We start from the raw sequence: 25,243 nt of genomic DNA on the forward strand, positions 1-25,243 counted from the left end.
CAACCAACCCTTTAAAATCCTGAGAACAATGTGCTGTCCCACACATGCGCATGCAAATGATGCCTTTTGTTCTGAAATTCAACGGTGCACCCCCACTCCACCCACCCCGCTGTCCCTTCCAAGGGCCTGTTATGGGCCGACGTGTCTAGACTTGTCCCATTGGCCTAGGCATTGAGCTTGCCCTGTCTCAAGTTGTTGCCATCACATTGTGGAAAAATGTTGTTGGGAGCAAAACAAGTTGTGAAGGCAGATTTGAAGCTTTGCTCACCGCATTGACTGAGATGGTTTGTTTTTAGCCAGGAAGGCTTGCGGTCGGATTATGGAAGACTACGCTGAAACCTGTGGTAAGGCAATGATTGACACAGAAAGGCATTCACCATCTAAATACACTGTGCTTTGAAAGTTTAAGAACCACAAACTTGTGTCTTCGACGTACACATGCTGTCTGTCTTTTACGTGCATTCTGTTGAGAAATTTGATCCTGTTTTTATAATTGACCAAGGCAATTGAATTTTCTGTTAACATTGTAGGCACATACCTTACGTATACATGTACATGTAACAAAACATTTTTCCTTTGAATACTGGAAATCCACTCTTTTTTGGAATTCTGCAAACTATTGTTCAAAAGCTGAAAACTCACTTTTATGCAGAACATCATACTGTTTTGTACGTGTACATGTACATGTATGTACACATAAATAACAAAATAAACCTGAAGGACAAGTTGTTGGGTTGACAAAAAAAAAAGTGCTTTACCTGAGCAATTTACAAGTAAGATATAAAATATTGGCAATTGTGTAGTTTAGGGCCCCTCTTTAATTTTGATCAAATTATAGTCAAGAGTTTTTTTTTTTTTATAATTCAAAAATGACCTTTTCAACCTAAAGCAGACTTCTCTCAATTGTAATGACACCTTTTTGTAATTTTGAACAGTTTCTTGGGGTGGAAATTGTGATATTTGTACAAGGTTTACGGTTGGTGCCGTGCGATTCAGCATGGTGTTGCGTGTTCATGGTACATCCCGGTGATCGCTATCTTTGTTTTTGTGTTGTATTTTGTCGTCGTCATCGTCATTTTACCCCCAAATTTCCCTCAAAAATTTGATGCTCTTAATGTGAATAATGTCGCCAACTATTTGGTAAACTAAAAGTGGATTTTGTTCTCTTATGGGGAACAGGGCCCTACACTACAGGGTGTAGGTTTCTATGTCACACATACCTGTACATGTACATAAAATTGAAAACCTAGGGGAAACATACATGTATGTAATTATTCATTTATTTAGAGTTCTTAATGAACATCTGTAATTTCTTGAGGGATTTCCCATGAGCAATCAGACACATCATCACCTAATTCCGACAATTTTTTTATAATTGCAAAATGACTTTCAGGCGTGAGCAACAATTACGTCTTCATTGCACTAGTGGACTGCAAACAAGGTTACACCTACAACATGAAAATCAGAAACGTGTTAGGTGTCATCTGATTGGCTATTACGAGGATGATGTCACTGCATCTGAGTGATGACATCATCACTAGGAGCTAGAGATGCTCAGAATTTGTACATGCACGAGTACAGGTGTCCCCTTTTAGGCCTTTTATTTATGCGCAATGTATTTTCCGTATAATTGGTTAAATATATGCATTATGTAATAATAATACTGTACAAATGTACGTACCGTACTTGTGCAATTTACACATTTGTACACGTGTACAAGTTCGAACATGTATTTGCATGCATCATTTTACAATTTCCTGCTTTAGCAATACAGTCTCAAATTAAAGTGTGACTAAATTTGAGGATTTTTGGAATGCGTCAGGCAAGTCCATGCATACATGCACACTTTTTTTGGACTCTGTTATTGTGCGTTGTCAGTCAAGCGTACGTACACTTGCACTTTTAAGCGGATGCTGTTATAAATTACTAGTGCCAGATGCTCTGAACCGTTGCATTATTCTCGTTATTTCCTCTGGAATCTTTTCTGCAGATTTTTTTTTATTATTAAATTTTATTGGGGTTTTCCCCTTTACTCACTGGAACTCCTGAGGATTGTTTGGACACATGTGTAACTCTGGGCTGGATGTACCTTTAGGGTCAAAATTGTTTTCCAATTTCTTCAAAATCCATTTTAAGAAACAGGTTCTGGTATCACATGCACAGGTTTAAGTACAATGTAGTGGTGGGAGCAACTGGAGATTTCAAAATCCCGATATCCAGTTATTTTGTCAAACTCTAAAATGGTTATTCGATTTCACCAGATCATCAGCTCACAGTCATGCCAACAAAAAGTGACGGGTGAGGTGTCACATGCAATGCCCTCCACAATGATTGGAATTTGAAGGATTCAATTATCATTCGGCCTTTATAAAAAACACTTGAGAGCTGTAATGTTGACAAAATGGGTAGGAACTCTCCGATAAGTTACATGGGCAGATTATTCATATACCAAGAACACCACCACTAGCAAGTTAATGCAGACTTTACGTTTACAATCAGAGACCACATAGCAAATTAGGGGATTCTTTAGCCTGTGTCACAAAAGAAATTGAAAAGTTGGTTTTGAATATCTTTTGATTGATTATTTAGTAGCATATCATCCTAATGATGTAAGGACACTAAAAAAGATTTCTCAAATAGTACCCAATATTAGGACATTTCAAATGCAAGGTATTTAAATTTTTAGGCGAGGTTGTCGATAAAATAAATTATTGCCGTACATGTACTAACAGAAATTTCTTTTATTGGCCCCTTTTCTTGTTTTAAACTTTAGTGACTTAACTTCAAGGGATCTTTCGTGAGCCACCCCCCCCCCCCTCATTAGTGATGTGGCTTTAATCCTAACTCCCTAGCGTCTTTTACTAGGAACCGGACCAAGTCCATCAAAATCCATCAATCACTGTGCGTTTAATACAAAACTGTACATGACATAATGGAATCCACCACTGACGCACTGGTTGACATTCATAGACTTGCTAAACATGGCTTTTATCACAATAGCATTACAGGAAGCTAGGCAAAATCAATTGGATACCCCTAGCACTGCTTTAGGCCATTAGGCCCAAGTCTGTCATACTCCATCAATATTTAGTCACGCCAGGCCTTCTGGACCAAGTCCCCCAAAATCCACCAAAATGGGGGATGGATTTTGATGGAGTTGGGGTGGTTAGGATTAAAGAATAACAGCGCAGAGTCGACCAAAGCACAATTTACCGGTATATCGTGCATGTACCGTGCATGTACATGTTCATAGTCATACGTGTAACTGTGGATGATTTACGTTTAAAAAAAAAAGGGGGTTAGGGGTAAAGTATCATGAACAAATTGATTGTGTTTTAATTTTCGGCCCAGGGGAATTTAGTGTTTTTCTTTGATTACAATGTAGTTTTTGCAGACCATGACACATTTTGTAAAAATGTTTTAGTGTTGCCTGTATCACATAAAAACCAGATGCCAGCCAACATTTGTTAAGAAAAAAAACGTATGAACTTGTCCAGTGTGCATTTGGGGACAGCTGCCCCTCAACGCCATGGGTTTCAAAAGAGGAACTGCGCGTATGCATTTCAAAATCACAAAAAATGAAACAGGGTTCGGGGTAGTTTATGTACCAGGTGGTACCAGCAACAAGTGTGCAATGTTTGAAACCCCCCCCCCCCCAAAAAAAATTGAAATCATCATGTCACTGTCCAATTTAAGCTGGGATGTTTAATTAAAGGGACACTGCGTCCTAGAGCAGCCCAATTGGGCTACGAAACGTGCTTTGAATGAAATGATGTTAATCGGAAAGAATATTTAAAATTATCCTTTAAAAACTGGGCTTTTTTGTGCTGTTCCTGTAATATGGGTGCGACAACGTCTTTCGGGCACTTTTGCGACCTCAAAAGTCGAGCTGCTTGGGTGCTAGTTGTGATTTCGCCTTTAGCGGATGTGTAAGAAACCACATTTTGTGCATTGGTGATTGGTCAGCGCTGTTCGCAAGCACGGTGCTGGGTACGTACGTGTGTTAAATACTAGACACACACAATGTACAATAATCATACATTGTATGAAACGACAGGAAAAACATTCGTACTCCGTCATGTCTGTTGTAAACAACTAGTTTTTTTTCCGTCTTTTCATGGGAACAGTAAGACATTAGGTTGGTTTCCTTTCAACCAGATGTTTGAAATAGGATAAGTAAAAAAGTGCAAAACATGAAGTCTTCGGTGATTTCAGGACCTACATGTAGTGCCCCTTTAAGGTAATGGACATGAGGGGCTTTATATTTGGGGGAACTCCCTAAATTTGTAAATCTTTACTGATAATGCCACACAGCTTGGGACTGTCGCTTCCATTTTGGCTTGTGGCCAAGACATTTGTTTTGTACCACCAGGATCACTGCAGAGTGAATCCCTAAAAAGAATGCTCCGTTGTTCACATCTGAGGTTGATATCTTGGCAAATGTCCAATTGTTTTTGCTCCTGTTTTGTAACAATAAACAAACCCCTCCCAAATGCTACATTGTGTGATATTTACGTGTTTGTACCTGATCTGATAATGCAATTCTTTAAGAAGAAATGCCCCCTTTTTCAAGGTGTTTTCCACACAAGTACCTGTGTAACCTAACACAGTAACAGAGGGAACAACCCAAAGAAAAATAGTATGCTGATAAAGTTGGACTGTCTTTTCCAAATTCCCGTTTTTTCCCCATTGCATGCATTAACGCATTATATCACCCTTATGATGTAAGGACACTCAAAAAGAAATTTCTCAAACAGTACTCAATATTAGATCAGTTCAAATGCAAGGTATTTAAATTTTTGCCCATGTCGTTTTTTTGTTAGGCGTAGTAATCGATAAAATAATTTATTGCCATACAGTACAGGGTACTAACAGTTATTGGCCCCTTTTTTTTGTTTTAAACTCTAGTCACTTAACTTCAAGGGATCTTTCGTGAGCCAGCCCCCCCCCCCCCCCAACCAGTGATTTGGCTTTTGGTTAGTGTTGCCTGTATCACATAAAAACCATAAGATGCCAGCCAACATTTGTTTAAAAAAAAACCCCAAAACATGTACATGTATGAACTTGTCCAGTGTGCATTTGGAGGCAGCTGCCCCTTGACGCCATCAATTTCAAAAGAGGGTATTTATTTCAAAATCACATACAGGGTACAAGGTAGTTGATGGATCAGGTGGTACCACTACCAGCAACAAGTGTGCAATGTTTTTGAGGTTTTGGGTTCGAAAATGCTATAAAAACCAAGAAAAACAATCATTTTCCTGTAGTCTGGTTCCCTGACTCCATATAAGAAGAAACAGAGCAGTTTACATACAATGGGGAATTGTAAGGTCAGGGAACCAGTCTAGCTGGCTTGTACCCGTTGAATAGGTGTGTAATCGATTGCAAACAAGTGCGATGGTCAATTGGGGCCAGTATTAGAAAAAAAGCCAGTGTTTTCCAACGCTGGTCGGCTGACCAGCGTTGGACATTGGAAAAAAATACCACTTTTCTTGAAAATGGCAGTATACCAGGTGCCATGATTTTACAGGATGCTTTACACTGTCATTCACTAACAGTCCAGCAAGGTATTTCAAAATGATTTGGTAGTTTTATTTTTGATGTTTGCAAATGTTGTAGTTTCCCTTTAAAGATGGGATGTGTATGTTCATGCATGGAGGAATGGTTCATGCAAATTCGGGACTCTATATTTTTATATTTGGGGGAAATTCCCATTGTAGCTTTACTGATGTTGCCACATGGCTATGGACTGTCACTTGTATACACATTGTATTTTGGCTTTTGGCCAAGACATTGTTGTGCTCCACCTGGATCATGGCAAAGTACATGTAGATCAATAAGAAGAATGCCCCATTGTTTTCATGTGAAATTAAAATCTTGGCAGATTTCCAATTTTGTTGCTCCTTTTTTGTAACAATTAACAAACCCCTCCCGAATGCTACATTGTGTAATATTTACGTGTTTGTACCTGATCTTTAAGAAGAAATCCCCCTTTTTCAAGGTGTTTTCCACACAAGTACCTGTGTAACCTAACAGAGGGAACAACCCATATACAATGTACATCTAATTTTTAAGCCTTGAATTTAGTTGAAATATAATGACCTAATGGTTTATTTTGCAATTGTTAAAATTCAAACATTTATGTCTGTATGGTACATACATGTGCATGTACCGGGTACATGTACATGTACAAATGTACATGAATGCACAGTACATACATGTACATCAAATGTTATTTTGCCGAACAGATACAAGTGTGTTAGGCAAAGTACATTGTACATGTAAGATACATGTACATGCACTTGTATGTACCGGTATATGTTGTACAAATACCAGTGCATGTACATGTACATGTACATGCCAACTTTTGTTTCAAAGGCGTGCATCGACTTGTCCAATGAAAATGGGAAATCCCATTCCACTTCACGTATCAGATGTCATACATGTATCAGATTTCATAAGTGAGAAATTTGATTTTGGAAAAAATATTTGTCCACCAATATATTGCCAGTCACTGTACAGTATGTATACATCATGCAATTTCAGTGAATGAAAGATGGCCCAAATTCTATGGCGCATTGACGTGTTCACACGTAAAAACCTTTGATGATTTTTTCAACCCAGTTTTGGGGATTCCCCTGTTTATTTTCTTGTATTTTTTTTAGCACAGTGACAGTCCACATTTTGATCATGCTTGGATGGTCACACAATGAACCTATTATTAAACATGTACGCACATAAAGCACAACTGCTTTGCAAAGTTATGATTTACCACATAGTGGGACTATTTAGATCTTTTGAAAAATTCCTGAATTTTGTTTCTTAAAACTTGAACAGCTACCACCCAAAACCCCGAGGGGATCCCCCCCTTTCCAGAAAAAAAAGTGTCGCAATATGGATAAGATCTAGTGACCTCTGTATGACTGATAATGATATGTACATGTAAAGGGAAAAGTCCATTTACAGTACATGTAAACTTTGGTTTACAGAATTAAAAAAAGAATACCACCTTTTTCTTGTTTCATGAGTAATGGATGGACAATCATGTAATTTTACTTTTACTGTGACACTTTACTTGTAAAATTTTCTTCACTGCTTGTCAGTGTTCATGAATGCCTTATTTGCTTCATGCCGCCTCCTCCCTCACCCCGGCCCCTCCCCTTTCCGAGTTTTTGGCAAAGACATAAAAAAAACACCCCAAAACAAAGAATGGGTTTTTCCATACACAGACATTGCATCTCAGGTGATAAGGAAATACATGTGCATCCTTAATTTAATCAACATTTGTTGGGAACTCATATACCTGTATACAGCCTGTCTAAAAAAAAAATGGTACAATCGAAAACGATTTTTTTTTTTTCAATATTAAATCCCAACATAAATAAGTCGTTTTGAGCATCACATTAAAGAAAAAAGACCAGGCTTTCCAATACTTTTTGTTTCATCTCATTTGCTTTTGTCAATCCAGAGATAACTCCAGTTTACTGCGGAACACAAAAATCGAGTTTGTGCCACTTTCTGGTTGCCATCTTTTGTGAGCTTCAAGACAGCATGGCACAGTGCTCGAAACAACTCTGCCCGTGCATAAAAGTGGCACAAAATTGATTTTGGTGTATCGCACTAAATTGATTATATCTCTGAATTGACAAAAGCAAATAAGATCAAACAAACACTATTGGAAAGCCCAGTCTTTGTTCTTTAATATTATGTCAAGTAAGAATGACTTAATTTTGAAATTTCATACTTAACCAATTTTTTTTTTCTGATTATACCATTTTTTTGAGACAGGCTGTAGTGTGGTCACTGTCAGTATAGAATATCTTTTCGTATTCTTTTTTAATTTTGGAATTCATGTCCTAAATGGGGAATTTTTTTTTTCAGAAGCATGTGATTGTTACTTGTATTACCATATATGGTACTGTACACTTTTGACAGTTGCAGGTAGTGTCGTGATGTGCAATTTTAAACAAAGCAATTAAAGTTATTTCTGTCATTTGCTGTGGTCATCGACATTAATAGAGAGTAAATGCAGAACAAACCAGTAATTTATTAGAAGCTTCTAGAGTTTGTGTACATGTACATGCGTTTCCTGTTTTGAAATTTCAGACTTCCCACACGGGATGTGAATATGTCACTAGCATGTCCGAAAAAAGCCACGTGTTTAGTTTCATTTTCAGTGGCAATAGATGACCTGGTGGTTTTAGCACTGAGGAAATTATGCAAAGCGGGGGAATACCCGTTTGAAAAACTAATTGTTCACTGCCTGGTATTTGCCGGAACTGTGCCGTTTGCCGGTACGTTTGTGTCGCGCGTGAGTGAGTGTCAGTACTAGGAAATGTACAAGAGATGGTGGTAACTTTCAGTTTATTGGTGAGCAGCTGCATATGACTTGCTTAATTTTTACATAAAGTTTCCACTCAAACATCGGGAAGTAATTTTTACCTGTTGTTGGTAAGTTCGGAATTGTTTGTTGTATTATCAAGTTGGGGGAAATGCAAAACTAAACAGATAATACCGGTAACTTGATTGAGGTTTAACTGCAGGTTTTACGAAGTTTCTCGAGGTTGAATCTCAGAGTTAACTCCCTGGGCCTTTTTGCTAGGATGTAGCCTCAATCCTGCAAAATCCTCCAATTGGCCTCATGGGAAAATAGCATATAGCCTCGATCCTGCAAATTCCTCCATTATTTCTTGAAAATGCTCCGTGGAGGGGTGGCCACTGCCTCAGCCAAAATCCTGCAAAATTCTGCAGCAGTGACTGTCAATATGTCGATGCTTGGCCAGTGACATCCTGGAGCAGCATGGATGATTTCAAGCATAATCCAGGCCTACATTAAGTGCATGGCTGGGCAAAAACAACACAAAGTCCGTAACGCACTTTTGCCATGTAACCTCAATCCTCTAAATTCCTCCACTTTGGCAAGGAGGATTTTGACGGATTCAGGGCGGTTAGGGTTAATTTCGCATTCTTCCCTTACATTGTGCATAAATTTGACTCTTCACCTTATAATCCATGCCTAATAGGACAAATTTCTGACTATGTGTACTGGTATATTCTGATTTTGTTATTAAAGAAGAAAAAAGAAGAAGTTTAATTTGGGTTGGCACTTGTTGGACAGAGCAGGCTTCACATTCATTTGGGTAATTCCAGCATTACGTAACAAGCTCAGTGAATAAACCTGAATTTGTATTTTCCTAATCTTTTTCATCCATTACCTAGTAATGGTCAAGAAGATTACAGATTTGAGTTTTGGATCATTTTTTGCTAAATATTTATAAAATTAGATACCATGGTTAATTGGCTCTGCTAGGGACATTACACTGCCTTTCATAACCTTGGAATAGCACATTTAATACTGTCAGTAGATTCAGATGAAAACTGTAATAGGGCACAGAAAAATCGAAGAGTCATAAACAGGTACATGTATAATAACACTTTTTTCTGCAGGGAGAATTTTCAACCACTGTGTCCGACCTTAAAGCTGTTGCTTTTTTTTTTAATGATTCACTCCAGACAAATAACACCATATGGGGATTCACCTCCTGAACAGTAATTTGCATGAATCACACACACACACATGTGGTCAACGTTGTAAACACTCTTCATTTGTTATGGCCGGGTTTTCCGTCCACACTATTACCCAAACAAATTAGCTAGACTAGTGACTCAAATGCATTGTTCATCTCCTTCATACATTATTCAAAAGTCCCGCATTTTGGTCTCCTGTGCAACAACAAGGTGAGTCGGCACCCTAAAATAACTGCCCAGTTCCTTTGTTCCTTGACTGCATGCGTGCAACGTTAGTCACAAAAGCACACACACACACACAGACTGGGTGGAGTTAATAATAGCCATGACTTTGGCCCCGCACGTGCCATGCAGTTGACTGTCTTTGTATATAGTGGGTTGTTGACAACTTTTGTGGTACAGTACTTAATTTGACACCAAACGATTCGGACCAAAGAGTTTTGAGCAGCGGGTGTACGCGGTGTTCGGAAGATATCTGCCTAGATCCTTTTCTACTGGTTGAGCCACCAAGCTGCTTACATTTTAACTTGTGTTTTACTAAACTGAACACAAAAAGCCTGCTTTTGCAAGTGTTGCACATAACATTGTATGTGTACATTACAATGTACATATTCAGAGTTGCTGCTCTGTGCACAAACCAACTTCTACAAGCTTCTATTTATTGCGGTCACCAGAGTTTTCTCCAGTTCACCTCCAGACACCATTGTGCTTGTTCACTGACCTTGATTTTGAACTCGACTTGCTGAAGTCGTTTATTCTGTCCACGTGCATCTAACACAACACAGTCAGTCCTGCATCAAACTTTTTTGTGTGGTTTCTAAACGGAAGATCTGAAGTCGGTGGAAATACAAATTCGGAGAAAAAACTGTCGAGTGCCACGTTGTATCTGAAGGAACGTACTTACCTGTGCCTTAGGCAAACCCTGAACTCAGAAACGATGGGTCATTTTTCACCGTCTATCAGTGCACAGTGCGTGTGCACGTGTACGTCGCCTGTCAGCCTCCATCCCACGCTGAGGATAAACCAAGGTAAGTAGTGGGGCATCCCTGACTGTGGCAGATTGAACATTGCTCCGTCCTGATAAAACGTGACTAATCAAAAGTACATGTCCAGTCACCAGTACACGACGTACTGTAGCACGTTGCGCATTATAAATTTTGTATGGTGGTGTGTCACAAGAGTGCGTATTGATTGTTATTGATTAGATTTTGTCTTACTGTCAAAGTCAAATGGCAAGATACAATGTACATGTTGTACATGCATACAGTGCATGTATTAGTACTAGAACCGGTGTACTGTACGTGTATGAAATGTTTTTAAAATTGTAAAAACGTGGATCATGACAAAATGTGCACTTTCATGTTCTAGAGTTACATACATGTACATGTACATATTATGTGTACACATGAGACTTGTCTGTTCATCACTCGGCTATTAAAACAAAATCTGCCAATAAAAAAGAAAGAATTTTTCCATTGCATTCAGAGTTAAAAACTTGCAGCTCATAAACTTTTTTAAACCCTGGCTGTGACTCTTTAAATTAACCCTCCTTTGCAAACACACATTCTGTGCCAAGTTGTCATTTCAGCCAAAATCAATCAAGTGGCTGTTTTCAACAGTTAAGAGCTCCCAGCCTACTGGTACATACATAGCAGGATTGACTGGCTGTGACTGTTTGTTTAACTTGACATACATGTAGCTATTCTTTGACTGTAGGTGATTGATAAGCCAGCTGTGCCTTCCACTTGCCTGTTTTTGTCTGTTGACTGAATTGGACTAGTCACAGGACTTGCTTGAAATAGGATCTGACTGTTGGGTGACTAGCCTGTGTAAAAGCCATGGCAGGGGAAGAGGATTGAATTTTTTTGACTGTCTGTGACTGTTCAGATAGCAGGAGGGGTAGGTCCAAATTCCACGGAACAAAGTATAACTTCACATTACATGTACATTTACATGTAAATGTCTGGGTTGGTTAAACAGTTAACAGAACATGTATGAAAATTGACATCGTCTTCCCTTGTTCACCCTAACATCACCTAAAGCTACAAAATACTACTCAGTGGTAACCTGTAGTATGCATTTCTTTCCATACAAGTGTGGTATTCCTGTAGTATTCTGTGGTATTTGGTACTTGTCTTGTCTTTGGTATTTTGCCTGTTTTCTTTCGAAGAGGAATTGTTTTGAGAGGGAGCGGGTTCCTTTTGCCTTTAAAGACGGGGAAAACAGTCCGAAACCCATTGTGCATCTTGCTCTGCATCCGTACTTTTATCCTCCATTGTAGAAGGGAGGCTACCACAAACACTTCCTGTTTCCGTCTCACAAATCCAGCATCATCATCGTCTTGTTTACCTCCAATGTTCGCTCCTCCAATGACTCATTCCTCATTAGAATGACAATGGCCCCCTACAGGGAGCCACAAGATCTGTGGTGTCCACCTCTTGACATCTACCTAACCCCTTGTCCTCAGGATGAACTCACTTTAGGGGGAAAACCAACAACAACATTGTAAGCGTAGCCTGCTCAGCGAACGTGCCACATTGCAATTATCTTTTATAATTAGATGTAGATCCTTCCATTGTACATTGTATGATGACGTTGCGTTGCAGTCACTGTGTGTATCTAGCTTACTCTCTGATGTGTCAGTTCACAGATAGCTTTAGGACATCCACGTAATTGCATTTTTTCGGGGCCATCTAGCACTGAGCATTATCTGATAACATGGATAATGGGTTTAGTTTTTTTTTATAATTTTATTTTTGTGATAGATCGTTAGCGCATTATTTTAGGCCATTTGACTTTCAGTTATTCACTTTTCTTTTTATATTTAACTATTTTTTTATGAGACAGTAACAAAATGAAGGAGTTATAAAGAAACACTGAAACCATTCTACCATCATTGATCACAAAGTTGGTACATATTACTATGAATATTATTTTTTTTTAAATAATGCAAAATGAAATCTAGAGAATTTATACTTTTTAGCAAAATATACAATTAATTAAGAGTTTATGATGGTGGCCCGATTTATATCTAAACCTTTGTAAAACTTTTTATTGACTTAAGATATTGATTAAAAAAGATATGGATTAAAAAAAAATATAATGGTAGTTAAAAAAAAATACAAACATTAATAAGTATGGGGTTGTAGAAGTATACAAGATTGTCATATTCTTCGAACTTTCCTAGTAGGGAGCTTCATTAAATTTCTATGTGGCACTCGTATCAATTAAAAATTTTACTTAAGAAACTTGACTGAGTATCATGAGTAACATTGACCTCTTTCAAATACACATTTTTTTGATAGACGAAACTGGAAAGTGTCAGAAAAAGTTCAGCTCAATTTTCCCTTGCTATGATTGGTCACACTTATGAAAGTATTACCTTGATCTTCTGTAACTCCTAAGCAGCCTCGCGGGTCCAGAATCTCATTAAATGACACAATGTTGATAACTTCCTGTCATGAGGCAACCTTGGCCCTGAAGGCTTGATAATCACTGTCTTCTTTGTTTTGATTATGTCGGAACCTTGTTTGTGTCCAGGCCCCAGCGTGCATGAACTGTACATGCCCCCCGGCCTATTGCATGGCCCGATGCGATCAATTTATTCCAATCTTTATCTCATTAGCGCCGTGACATCCAAACATGTGTGGTTTGCAAATTGAATCTCGGCACTCCCCGTGTGCATGGCAAGGACACAGCTCTTCATGTGAGATTGCAATCAATGTTTTGTCCGAGCGCGAGTCCTTAACCCGGCCAGTACGGGTTGGGCCGGATGCGCTTGGGGTGTACATGGACATGTATGCTCATTCTTCTGAGCATGCTCATTAAGTAGGGGATAACGCTGACCGCTATATTGCACGGCCATCTGTGCCAGTAACAGGTGTCCCTGAACGTTTGACATTCCGGATGAACTCGTTAACGCCGCCAAGCCTATTTAAGTGACGAGCCAAATCTGATTCCAGTTAGATGATAACTCTTGTCAGTGCTGTCCAGATCGGATCAATTCTGCCCAGCTCATTACGTAGACTATTGTGCGTGTAAGTGTTGCACAAACACGCTGCAAGACATATCTGACTGTAGCATTTGACAATTGGACTAGCGCATCACCAACAGCCATTGAGTAATTGAGATCACATTGTCATTCAGGCCAGCTGTGCTGTCGTCAACTGTTTCTGTGTTACCCTGCTTGATTTAAACAGTGAACTGGTTTTGCGTGCAACCATATCACACTGATTGAAACTAACGCAACTTTTGCGCCACTGTGAAGATGGCTGTACCTATCTTGCCTATTGAACTCATCAGAGTGTTCCTAATTCATCGTTTTATTATAGAAAACGAGGAGGACGAGACAAGACAGCAGCGGAATCCACAGCAGCAGCATCAGCCGCAACCCCACGAAGTGCCGTCCCACGCCGCCTCCTGCATGAGGCTGAATGACACCCCCACAGCCAATCTAGCCCAGCGGAGACTCAGCCGAACCGTCAACCCGCAAATCATGGCCACCTACCAGCCCACGACCACGCAAACAGAGAGACTGTCCCCCGACAACGAGGAGAATGTCGTCGAGCAGACGGAGTCAATAGTGAGAAACTACATGTATATCAGATACCAGACTGATATGCAGTCGGAGGAGAGCGAGTTGTCCATTGCCACGCCAAGGATACCAGAGTTCCGGTGCTTCACAGCAAATCCCCTCAGGTGAGTGGCCTTTTTACTTTTGAGACCGAATACTTTTTTGGTGTTCCCAAAAGTACCAGCCTACTGTCCTCTTTATATAGTGGTGTTCCCTAACGTTTCCCTCGACTTTCCTCATGTAGTGTTGCCATCCCTTTTTTTTGACGAACTTCAGATTCACTCAGTTAAATACTGGTGATTTTACCCTAATAGTGCTTGCTGTTGAGCCTTTGTGAACAATTTCAGTGTCATGAAATTTGGTTAAAATCAAAAACGGTGGTGTCCAGAAATTGGGCACAAAATCGGCAGAGTGTTCCCTAACATGGCGCATTTTGAACAAATCTCAGAAAAATCTCAAGTTAACATTTAAGAATGTTTTGTTGACAAATTTTGATAAAACCTTTCTTGTCTCCACTCATATACCCAAGTACAAGGTTGTCGGAAATTTTTTTTCTTGTTTTAATTGGGCGCATTGAGTTTCATTGTGTACAAATCCGAAAATCACGCCAAAATATAATTTCTCTGCTAATTTTGTAACAGGCAGGTAAATGTAAGATGTATGAACGGGAATGTTAAGAGCTTGATGAAATTTCGCTTACTGTGAAATTTCAGGTGCAACTTTTGCTCTAGCAAGGCCTAGAGGCAAAAGAATCTTAGTGCGCCACATTAGGGGCCGCGCCTCATTAGGGGACATCAGCAATACCTACATGTATGGCGTGGGGTTCGGAACCTGCTTAAGGGCACCTAAACAGACGCTTTGTGGTACGATCTGGGGCAAATTTCTGACCACTTTAACCTTTTTTTTGTAAGCAAAAGATCAACATTTAAACATCATAGTCGAGTTTGGAGTCATGGAATCAGCTATTTTGAGCTATAGAATCAAAAATTGGCTACAATTTATTATTCGGGGACAAAAAAGAGGGGGGGGGGAATGATATGATATCCCCACCACTTTCAAAAGACATGGGTCCCCCCCCCACCCCCCACCGATTGACGCCCATGGAGTAGAGAGTTAAAAAAAAAGATTTAAAAAATAAAAACCGAATATTCCCATGTTTTCCTGCTATGTGGTTAATTGTAGAAAGTTTGGGAAAATCCTATTGATGCCTTTTAATTTTGGATTAATCTTGATAATTTTTTTGGGTTTCACCAACAGCCCCACGTCACAGGTCGGACGACGGCTGGCGGAAATCGGCGACCAGATCAACTCCCAGTACCAGTGCGAATTTAGCGAGATGATAAGCCAGCTCCGCATCACGCCCGCCACGGCCTACGAGGCGTTTGCCGGGGTTGCTAGAAGGTAAAAAGCAAATTCAGGCAAAACTTCTGACCAAAAATTGACATTGTTTACAAACCACAGTGAAGGGGAATTTAACCTTTATAATTCCAGACTTCAATCTTGAAAACTTAATAAGTCTTGTAGATAAAAAGAAGGGACTAGCAAATCAGTTGTGAATCACTGGCTGTTTGGTGTTTCTCATGTTCTTAACTTGCTGAGGTCTAGGCTTTGCGTAGTTGTTTATTTGTTTATTATTGTTTATTTTCTAGTGCAATCAGTGTAGCATTCTTATTGCCAAGGGCAGCCCAGGGTTCCCTTTGGAGATGTTAAAGGGTTTCGAGTCAACTCGCACCCAAAACAACTCGGACCCAAGCCAACTCGTACCCAGACCAACCTGGACCTAAACCAACTCGTACCCAGACCGATTTGGCCCAAGACCAACTGGGACCCAAACCAACTCGTACCCTGACCAACTCGGACCCAGACCATCTCTGACTCAGACCAACTCGGACCCAGACCAACTCGGACTCTGACCAACTCGGACCCAAACCAACTCGGACCAAATACTTCTGCCCCATTTCAAGTACGTTTTAACTTACGGTATTTTGAGGTTTTTTTGTAATTCTGGGAATCAAACCCAGGCCATCAGAAATATAAATGGTTTTGGGGCTGAAGAAATTGACAGTTAATTAACCATATTCCCCTCACACGATTGTGTGAAGTACCATTCGCCATTGAATCTAAACTTGAAAGTGGGCACATCAAACCACAGAGTGTCAATAAAAAATGGCCTCATAATGTAGGGTCCCAGTAGTTCCTTTTAAGTTTGAGAGATCTTGCCAGAATATCAGACACTGCCTGGCCACAATAGAGACGTTTTGTACTATATGGAGTTAGAATATTGTAGTTACTGTATGTCATGCATAACTAATACCCTTTGTTTATATTTTTATATTTCATTTATTTAAACTTTTAGACTATTCACCCAAGGCATCAACTGGGGGAGAATAGCGGCCCTATTGTCTTTCGGCTACCAGGTGGCACTGAGCGTCAAGGCTGGCATTGGCGAGTTCATCAGCAAGATCATCAACAGCATCGTCAAGTTCATTTGTACCGAGAAGATTGCGCATTGGATATCGGAGCAAGGTGGATGGGTAAGTAATCTTTTGTTTGTTTGCTAAGTAAGCTATTTGTGATTGGATACAAAAATAGATTCAAGGGCGACTCGGCCAATCAAATGATATCTATTTTAAAAGTTGGGACAATATGAAGGAGTCTAGTAATAGTTTTTGCATCTTTTTATCCCTTCTTTTTTTCAATACTGCAGTCATCTATAGTTAAGGTTATTCTCACCTTCCATTACTTTTTCTGCGTACTCACGCGAAACGCTGCGAAACGCTGCGAAATGCTTAACGCAGTACCCTATTGGTACATGGGTAAATGTTAATAGGTTGACCTCTATGTGAGGTCAACCTGACAATCTACGCGCTACCTGGTACCCAACTTTAATTGGCTGTCCACAATAATCCTCCATTTTGAGTCTTTATTCAGACTTGTAATAACAAGCTTTTCAGGAAATAACAAGTGCGAGTGCACATAAGCTCTGGCAAAAAAAGCGAAGCCTATGGCACATATGGAACACCATACTTTTGGTCAATTTTCGGGACAGACAGATCGACAGACAGACCGACCACCAAGTGACATGTAGAAGCTCCTGTCAGAGCTTAAATTGTATGATAAAAAATGTACCCTCCATATTTTTTCTTCTTTTTTTTCTTCAACAGCGTGCTGCCCTCAGCTACAAGTTTGAGACTTCAGAAAGCCTCAGGTTATTTTTTGCAATCAGCGTGGCAGCAGCAGCAACAGCAGGCCTCATGTACTGGCTAGGACGTCGGTGAAACCTGCCTCCTCTCCACGACTTTTATCATCATCCATCGACGTCAATGAACACATGCGAAAGTACTAAGGGGCTTCTGGGAGAATTCTGCCCCACTGGCTCAACGCCTTTGACGGAATATTTGTACAGAAAAAAGACTGTACCAGCAGTGAATGCACAGAACAATGGACAGCTGCGTGTTATTGAAAACTCGGTTGTGCTTGAGTTTGATGACGGCTGAAACACGACAGTGCGATAAGCGAAGTCCGATTCACATAGTGAAAAACTACAAGCATCTTCAAAGCCAGATTAGGAAGTGGGTCTCCAACACTTCAGAATAATGTAAAAACCGACAGTTACCACATAGCTGTCTGCACACTCAATTTGGCCAACTCGTATATCAAAGTGAGTTGAACCTCATAGACCTTTGTGCAGGGAGGCGGAGTCCGAGGGCAATGGCTTTGTATTGCGTGGATCCATTGTTACTAAATTATAATAACAAAGCACGGCCTCTGAGATCCATGCAACGATTGGACAAAAAGCTGTCACGTGACTGATGGCTTTTTCTTGCTGCACTCATGTCAATATCATTACAGCATAAATCTAAACTTGTCCTTATCCCTACCAAGTTTCAAGAACGCTGTTTTTTTTTTGCAGTTGAATTTAGGGGGAAAATGTAAATGTAGGAAAAAAATGGCAAGGTATCTACAATGCTATTGGTTTTTTAACACTATAAATCTAAACTTATCTATATCTATACAAATTTTCAAGGATGCTGTTTCTTTGCAGTTGAATTGTGGGGGAAAATGTAAACGTTTGTGGAAAAAATGGCAACATATCCACAATCCTATTTTTTTTTTAAATTAATGAAACGGATCCGAATATACACTTGTAGATTTCCAGTTTTTCATTGGGCTCAACTTTGTGTGCAGACAGCAATCAGAAAAGTAAAAGTTCATGAATAATAGATTGATTTTGTTCATATTTTTTTTTTTTAAAGGAAAGACCTACGTACGTTGTGTATACAAAATGTAAAACTGTACAGAACCTGTAAAAATAATTGGGTTATCTTGTTCTTTTACCTGGTTTTGCGACAAGGCAGGAGAACTTTTTAAATGAACAAGAAAAAAACAAGATCCAAGCAAAACAGATTTTTTATTTCAAAATTCAAGTTCAACATTTTTTGAAAACTTGATTTTTTGGGGCATCGTAAAAAGAAAATGTCAGACACGACATTTGAAAGAAACAATTCCATTTGTCAGAAATTTAATAAATCCTGCTGTGAAATCAGATTGCACATGAACAATACACAGTTGAGCCACAGATGTCTAGTCTTATTTCGCTAAAATCGCAACGAATAATACCTTTAACCATTTAAGGGTCGGAATATTATCAACATATAGTCCATGCGCTCCTATACATCTCTTGCATGTGGATTCAGTGTTGAAATATTTTGTCACCAACTGCCTGCTGCTTAAGTTAATGCTGTATTTATTTTACGTGTGTGATTATACTCATTCATAATAATAATACCTTAAATGACGGGATGGACGTGTCACTTTCGAATTGACTTTGTAATTAATTTACACTAAAGACACGTACATGTTATCTATAGTACTCCTGTTTTAATGAAATATCCAGACCGTTTGTTGAGTCCATTGTTTATAAAGTACTTGAGTCTGATGTGTTAACGGTATCATTAGGTAAATTGAAATTTTCCTTAAAGAGTCAGATTTTATAAAAAATGTCAGTATAACTCATCCACCAAGTGAATCACTGAAGCACTGTTGATGGTATGCTGCATCGTATTAAAGTTAATATACAACATTTGCTTTTGCTGTAATTTTCAGAAATGGACGTTTCGGGGGTTGGTATTTTATAGCAAATATCGTTCCACTGACCTGTTTAACGTTTTGTGTTGATGAATGCCGGAAAATCAAGAAGAAAAATAAAACATAGTCTGGTTCCCTGACCCAATGCTTCAGACGAAATGCAACAATTTATAGACGTCTGGGAATTGTCAAGTCAGGGAACCAGACTCTGTGGCTTGTGCCGTTCATGGATATATAACCCATTGCAAAAAAATGTGGACTGACTAAATTCAGTCAATTGGGGCAGTATTTGAAAACAGGTTTTTTTTATTCCAATGATGGCTGGGCCGAACCATCGTTAAAAAATGACACAAAATTCCACTTTCCTTGAAAGTTACAGTATACCAGGCGAAACGATTCCACAAGATGCTCGAGACTGTTATTCACTTACAGTGCATGTATTTCATAATACTTGTAATGTGGTGGTTACCGTTTTCAATGTTTGCAAATGTTGTATGTTACCTTTAAACTATGTTGCCGCAATAATATAAGCACAGTAAAGTCAGTGCTGTTGAAGATTATTTTGGCCCAAGCTGAGCTTGAAAAGCCAGAAATTGTCAAGCTCCTATAAAATGTTTACATTATGGTACCATAAACAACACCTTTTGATTTGTGTGTGTGTACACGCCTCTACCTTGACTATAATGGACCTAATTGTGACCTCTCTTGATCGCATTTCTCGCCAAGATTGTTTTTGTACCACCCTTGCACCCCAAACTCCCAAATTATTGATTAGCCTTCGAAAAAATAGTCTTTGAATTGAATTTAGTGTTAAAATCATTAAGAGGAAATTGGTACAAGTATCGTGGTGTACTGTCCAGAAATTTATTGAAGTGAGCATTTTTTTTTGTACGGCAACTAAAACTTGAACAGATTAATTATCTTTTGTCTAAACTGAACAGATGCTGCATTTGGTACTGAAGTATTGTTGATGCATCCAAATTTTGTCAACAAAGTTTGTCTGGTTGTTGAGTTGTAATTATTTTTGGCTAATCTAGTGAAACGTCATTGTACGTGTACATTTCCTTGTCATATATGAATTGCGTATGGAGCATTTGATGCCTTGCAGAACGGTAGCCTGGCTGATCAGAAATCTTTATTTAATCAGATATTCCAAGAGTATCACTATGAATGGTGCAAGGATGGAAGCTAGGCTATTTTGTTCTCAGTTTGTGATAATCTCTGTAAACTGTACGTGTATATTATGGTTGTTTTCTTTTCTCTCTTTGATTTCACCAAATGTCAATAAATTTGATAATGTACAAATGAAAACGATAAATTTGAACAAATTTGTGTTTTCTATGGACGTAGTGTGGGGGTTTTTCAAAGGGGAATGTATTATTAATTATTGAGCGAGCAAAATCAACAGACTTTTTGGACTATTTGGTTTAGGTAAACTACAATAATGACCCAAATGTACTAAAAATAAATAGCGCCCTCCTGTTTTGTCCTTAAAAAAGTTTAACGTAAACCATAGGCTTGATTATTTTCATCGGGGTACAACAAAATAATCTGCCACCTCCCCCATAAGATTGTCATAGCGCCCTCTCTTGGTATTTCAGTCACGTGATCAACACAATCCCACGAAATTAATTCAAGATGGCGGACAATACTTGACATGTCAAGGATCTAGAGAAGGCTGGGCCACATTCCTTTTGTAAAGTAAGCTATTTTTATTTATCCAAAGTACGAAAATTTAGTATTCTATTTAAAGAATGAAGCTTAAAGGATACTTGTGTTTTTCGTTATTTTTTTTGGTCATTGTTTTCAGTTAAAATAAAGAGGAAATAAGCTTTCATTTTTTAAAGTCAAACTTCAACGACAACATGTTCAATCAATTAAAACATGATCAAAATGACATTGTCATGATTGTCGGCAAAATTAAATAGCAGAATACCCGGGTACCCCACCACTTATCTATCCTACCTCATAGCCGCCTATGTGGATATGGAGTCGTGCTTGACTGCTCACCCGAAGTACGCGTGCACTTCCCGCTCCGTATTCTCGTATCCGCGTTTTACGTCTAGCCCATAAATGTGGCCAATTTACTGGACTACCTCCGTAAATACGAAGTGGCTATCGTTACGGCAGCCGTTGTTTAGCGCCCTCTACGATACTTTTTTGATACGCACGCAGATATATAATTATTTGTTTCCCCACGATTTAGCGAGCAGTGCCACAGCTCAGTCGATAGAGGGTAGGATTTTGCACCGCGAGGTTGCGGGTTCACATTTCAGTTTTGCACTCGAATTTGTTTCCTTTTCTAACCTGAGGCTTTGGAGGATTTTTTTTAAAAGGGAAATAAAGTCCGAATTTCATAACGTTCAAATTCACTTTTTTCCTTCTAATTTTATATTTTCTTCTCATGTTTTTATATAAGTTGCAGTCTACCGTAACGATAGAAAATGGGAAATGCGTTACGGCTGCCGTAACAATAGCCACTGTGCCGTAAATAAAGGCCACACTTTGACATGTGCTTAGTTTTGTAGTTTAGTTTTGCTTTAGAAGCATACTCACCCTTTTTATTATAGGCTAATCAGAATGTGCTGCCTTTTTCAGATGTCTATTTTTTGTGAAATTTCCAGATTCATTAACACACTTTTGCGTATCAAAATTTCAACATGAAATTTTACGAAAAATAGACATCTGAAAAAAACAGTGCTTTCTGATTAGCCTATAAAGAGGGTGAATATGCTTTTGCTTCTAAAGCAAAAATAAACTACAAACTAAGCCTAAATGTGAAAATCAAAATTTGACAAAGTCCTACATATGTTTTTGTACATGTTCCAAGTGTGGCCTTTATTTACGGAGGTAGTCCAGTAAATTGGCCACATTTATGGGGCTACCCCGTATCCACTTTCCGAATTGACGAATATCTGTGTACTTTTTTTCATTGATTGGGGAAAGTTTCCAGTTCATTTCAATATTGCAAAGTGCCATTGTAAAAACCACAATATTAAATTGTTTACTTTTTAATTTGTTTTTCTTGAAGATCTAACTGCAGTTCTTTAACATGTTTGTAAATCATTTCCCAATTTTTCGTTTACTCTAGTTTGCTGTGCGCACACATTCTTCTGTTGATGGTGTACTCTATAAGTAAACCTACATTTATTCACTGAAGGACAACGTGGTCAACTGGTGAATTTGGTTCATGTGACACACACTATAAGATTTTGAGACGTTCGTTATGAAGACATGTTTTACCAGTAGTTGGAGGTTAATACCATATAACCATCATGTGTAAGTATAATTTCAGACATGTTATTTTTGATGAACTCTGGGTTGGTTTCCGTTTGTGTTTTCAGATTGTTGCTAATTTTGCATCCCTTTGCCTGGACTGAGGCCCCAAGTTTAGGAACAAAAAGCCTGAAAAACAAAAGCAGGCCAATTCACGCACCTTTGTTAAGAGCCAACGAAATTCTCTGAAATTGTACACATAGGGCCTTCTACTGGTTGTTTCTTTCACTATCACTGTCGTTTGAGCAAGTCTGTTATCTTGTATAAATACAGTTTTCCCATTCCTATTGGTTGAGAGCCTGTCACGTATATGGTCTTAAGCCGCTGTTTAAACACCGGTCAGCAATGTTTACGACCAGTGTTTAAAACTCTGTCTACGCGCCGCGTGCACCAGCTACCAGCAGCTGCTTGAGAACCACTAATATGATCTTATGTCAGATGTACATGTAAGGCCAAATAAAAAAAACATATTTAGCATCTCCGCCCGCCCGCTTCCTCTTTTGAGGCTGCCTCCTTTTTTTTTTTTAAATGAAAGAATTATGAATTTTAAACAGTGACACCATTTTGGCCTCTTGTCTGTTGCATCTAGCCCATATAAAGCTGGTATGTCATTCCTGAGTCCAAGTGGTGGCCTTTTAAAAAAAAAGATGGCGGCCATCTTGAAAAATAGCTCGGTCGGGCGGCCATTTTAGAAGAAAAAAAGGGGGGGCCTGCTCCTTTCTTTTTTTCAAAAATGCAGGACGCTAAACATATTTTTTTTTTATTTGGCCTATTAACAGGTACACCAAAAAAAAGTGGACCCCAAATTTATAAAACGACCCTGATCAGATCTGTACGTGGAGTAATAAAATTGTTGAAACATTGTCAACTTTTTGACTTTTTTGTGGCTTTTGATCGAAAAGTATTATGAATTGGAATGTACAATAAAGCAGTTAATACACATGGGATGTTTTCAACCGATTAGGGACCTGGCCACCGATAATAGCCCTAGCATTCGTCTTTTGGGTCATTATCAGCAGCCACAATATTATCGCAATATTACCCCTGATTGCATGGTATGATTTATTTTATTTCATTTACGTGTCAAATGTTCAGGCAATAAGCTTATCATAACCGGATGGACTTGCGACAATGCTCTTTCTACAGAATTACTTTTCTTTGAATTACATGTGTGTGCTATATTTACATGCATTTGACGTCCTGTTAACTTCTGTAATGGTTGGTTTTGTGGTTTTGTTTGTTTTGTATATTTTTTTGGGGGGGGGGGTTGGAAACATTTGTTTCTTTTCACAGGAATAAAAATGGACATGGGGTGTATGTACATGTACCCTTTTTTCACAAACCATGCACAATTTCAATACCTGTATGAAATGAGAGATATACGGTACATGTACATGCATTGTTCCCAAAACAAAATTGAAACAAAACTATAATTTATTGTTTTCATAGTTCAGTTCAGGAGGACTGACTTGTTTGTACAACTACTAAAACAAAATGAGAATAAGCTAATACCCTTCCGACTAGCCATTTTATGTAAATTTATGGACAGATTTATGACAACGGAAAGATTTAGTTTGGAAAGGATATTTCAGAATTTGAGGAGAGAGATTGTATTGAGAAAAAAACCCCAAGGGTTTTACCTTGCGTGACTTCAGACTATGAATAAAAAAAATATAGGCATACCTTCAGTATAAGGCCAAAAAAAAAAATTTGGTCTCTGGTCAGACCAAAGTTCCGTAATTGACGCGGCCACGCGGCTTTTTTTTTTTTATGCCCCGCGGCGAAGCCGAAGGGGCATACTGTTTCCGCCTTGTCCTTCCGTGGGTGGGTGGGTGTGTGGGTGTGTGTGTGGGTGGGTGGGTGTGTGGGTGTGTGTGTCCGGACAAATCTTGTCAGCGCGATAACTTGAGAAATACTTAACATATGAACTTCAAATTTGGTTGGTGGATTGTTCTTGGTAATCCTAAGAAGCCTTTCGCATTTGGGGCCAAAAGGCCAAAGGTCAAGTTCACAGTGGCTAAAACAATAGAAATCTTGTCAGCGCGATAACTTGAGAAATACTTTACATGTGAACTTCAAATTTGGTTTGTGGATTGTTTTTGGCAATCCTAAGCAGCCTTTCGCATTTGGGGCCAAAAGGCCAAAGGTCAAGTTCACAGTGGCTAAAACAATAGAAATCTTGTCAGCGCGATAACTTGAGAAATACTTTACATGTGAACTTCAAATTTGGTTTGTGGATTGTTTTTGGCAATCCTAAGAAGCCTATTGCATTTGGGGCCAAAAGGCCAAAGGTCAAGTTCACAGTGGCTAAAACAATAGAAATCTTGTCAGCGCAATAACTTGAGAAATACTTTACATGTGAACTTCAAATTTGGTTTGTGGATTGTTTTTGGCAATCCTAAGAAGCCTATTGCATTTGGGGCCAAAAGGCCAAAGGTCAAGTTCACAGTGGCTAAAACAATAGAAATCTTGTCAGCGCAATAACTTGAGAAATACTTTACATGTGAACTTCAAATTTGGTTTGTGGATTGTTCTTGGCAATCCTAAGAAGCCTATTGCATTTGGGGTCAAAAGGTCAAGGGTCAAGTTCACAGTGGCTAAAACAATAGAAAGCTTGTCAGCGCGATAACTTGAGAAATTCTTAACATATGAACTTCAAATTTGGTTTGTGGATTGTTCTTGGTAATCCTAAGAAGCCTATTGAATTTGGGGCCAAAAGGTCAAGGGTCAAGTTCACAGTGGCTAAAACAATAGAAATCTTGTATTTATTCTGAGATTATA

The 25,243-nt window shown here is 38.9% G+C and overlaps 2 protein-coding genes across 3 annotated transcripts in view; both read left to right on the forward strand.

Annotated features, from left to right (window-relative positions):
• Window positions 1–200: 200 nt before the first annotated feature.
• LOC119722721 (bcl-2 homologous antagonist/killer-like) lies at window positions 201–20,504 on the forward strand. 2 transcript variants are annotated; one of them, XM_038192990.1, is made up of 5 exons: window positions 201–344; window positions 13,857–14,223; window positions 15,356–15,499; window positions 16,455–16,632; window positions 17,263–20,504. In XM_038192990.1, the coding sequence occupies exons 1-5, from the start codon at window positions 320–322 to the stop codon at window positions 17,374–17,376; spliced, it is 828 nt and encodes a 275-aa protein (XP_038048918.1). In that variant the 5' UTR covers window positions 201–319; the 3' UTR covers window positions 17,377–20,504. The 2 variants fall into 2 exon arrangements, with proteins under 2 accessions (XP_038048918.1, XP_038048917.1); XM_038192989.1 differs by lacking the exon at window positions 201–344 and adding an exon at window positions 10,141–10,553.
• Window positions 20,505–20,743: 239 nt separating this feature from the next.
• The window catches only part of LOC119722720 (USP6 N-terminal-like protein), a 59,182-nt gene continuing 54,682 nt past the window's right edge, over window positions 20,744–25,243 (forward strand). The window contains exons 1-2 of the mRNA XM_038192988.1: window positions 20,744–20,887; window positions 22,278–22,465. Coding sequence (XP_038048916.1) covers window positions 22,462–22,465 — 4 coding nt within the window. The 5' untranslated portion in view covers window positions 20,744–20,887; window positions 22,278–22,461. The remainder of the gene's footprint in view (window positions 20,888–22,277; window positions 22,466–25,243) is intronic.

Source organism: Patiria miniata, unplaced genomic scaffold (genome assembly GCF_015706575.1).
Source record: "Patiria miniata isolate m_02_andy unplaced genomic scaffold, ASM1570657v1 HiC_scaffold_16, whole genome shotgun sequence".
NCBI classification, from domain to species: domain Eukaryota; kingdom Metazoa; phylum Echinodermata; class Asteroidea; order Valvatida; family Asterinidae; genus Patiria; species Patiria miniata.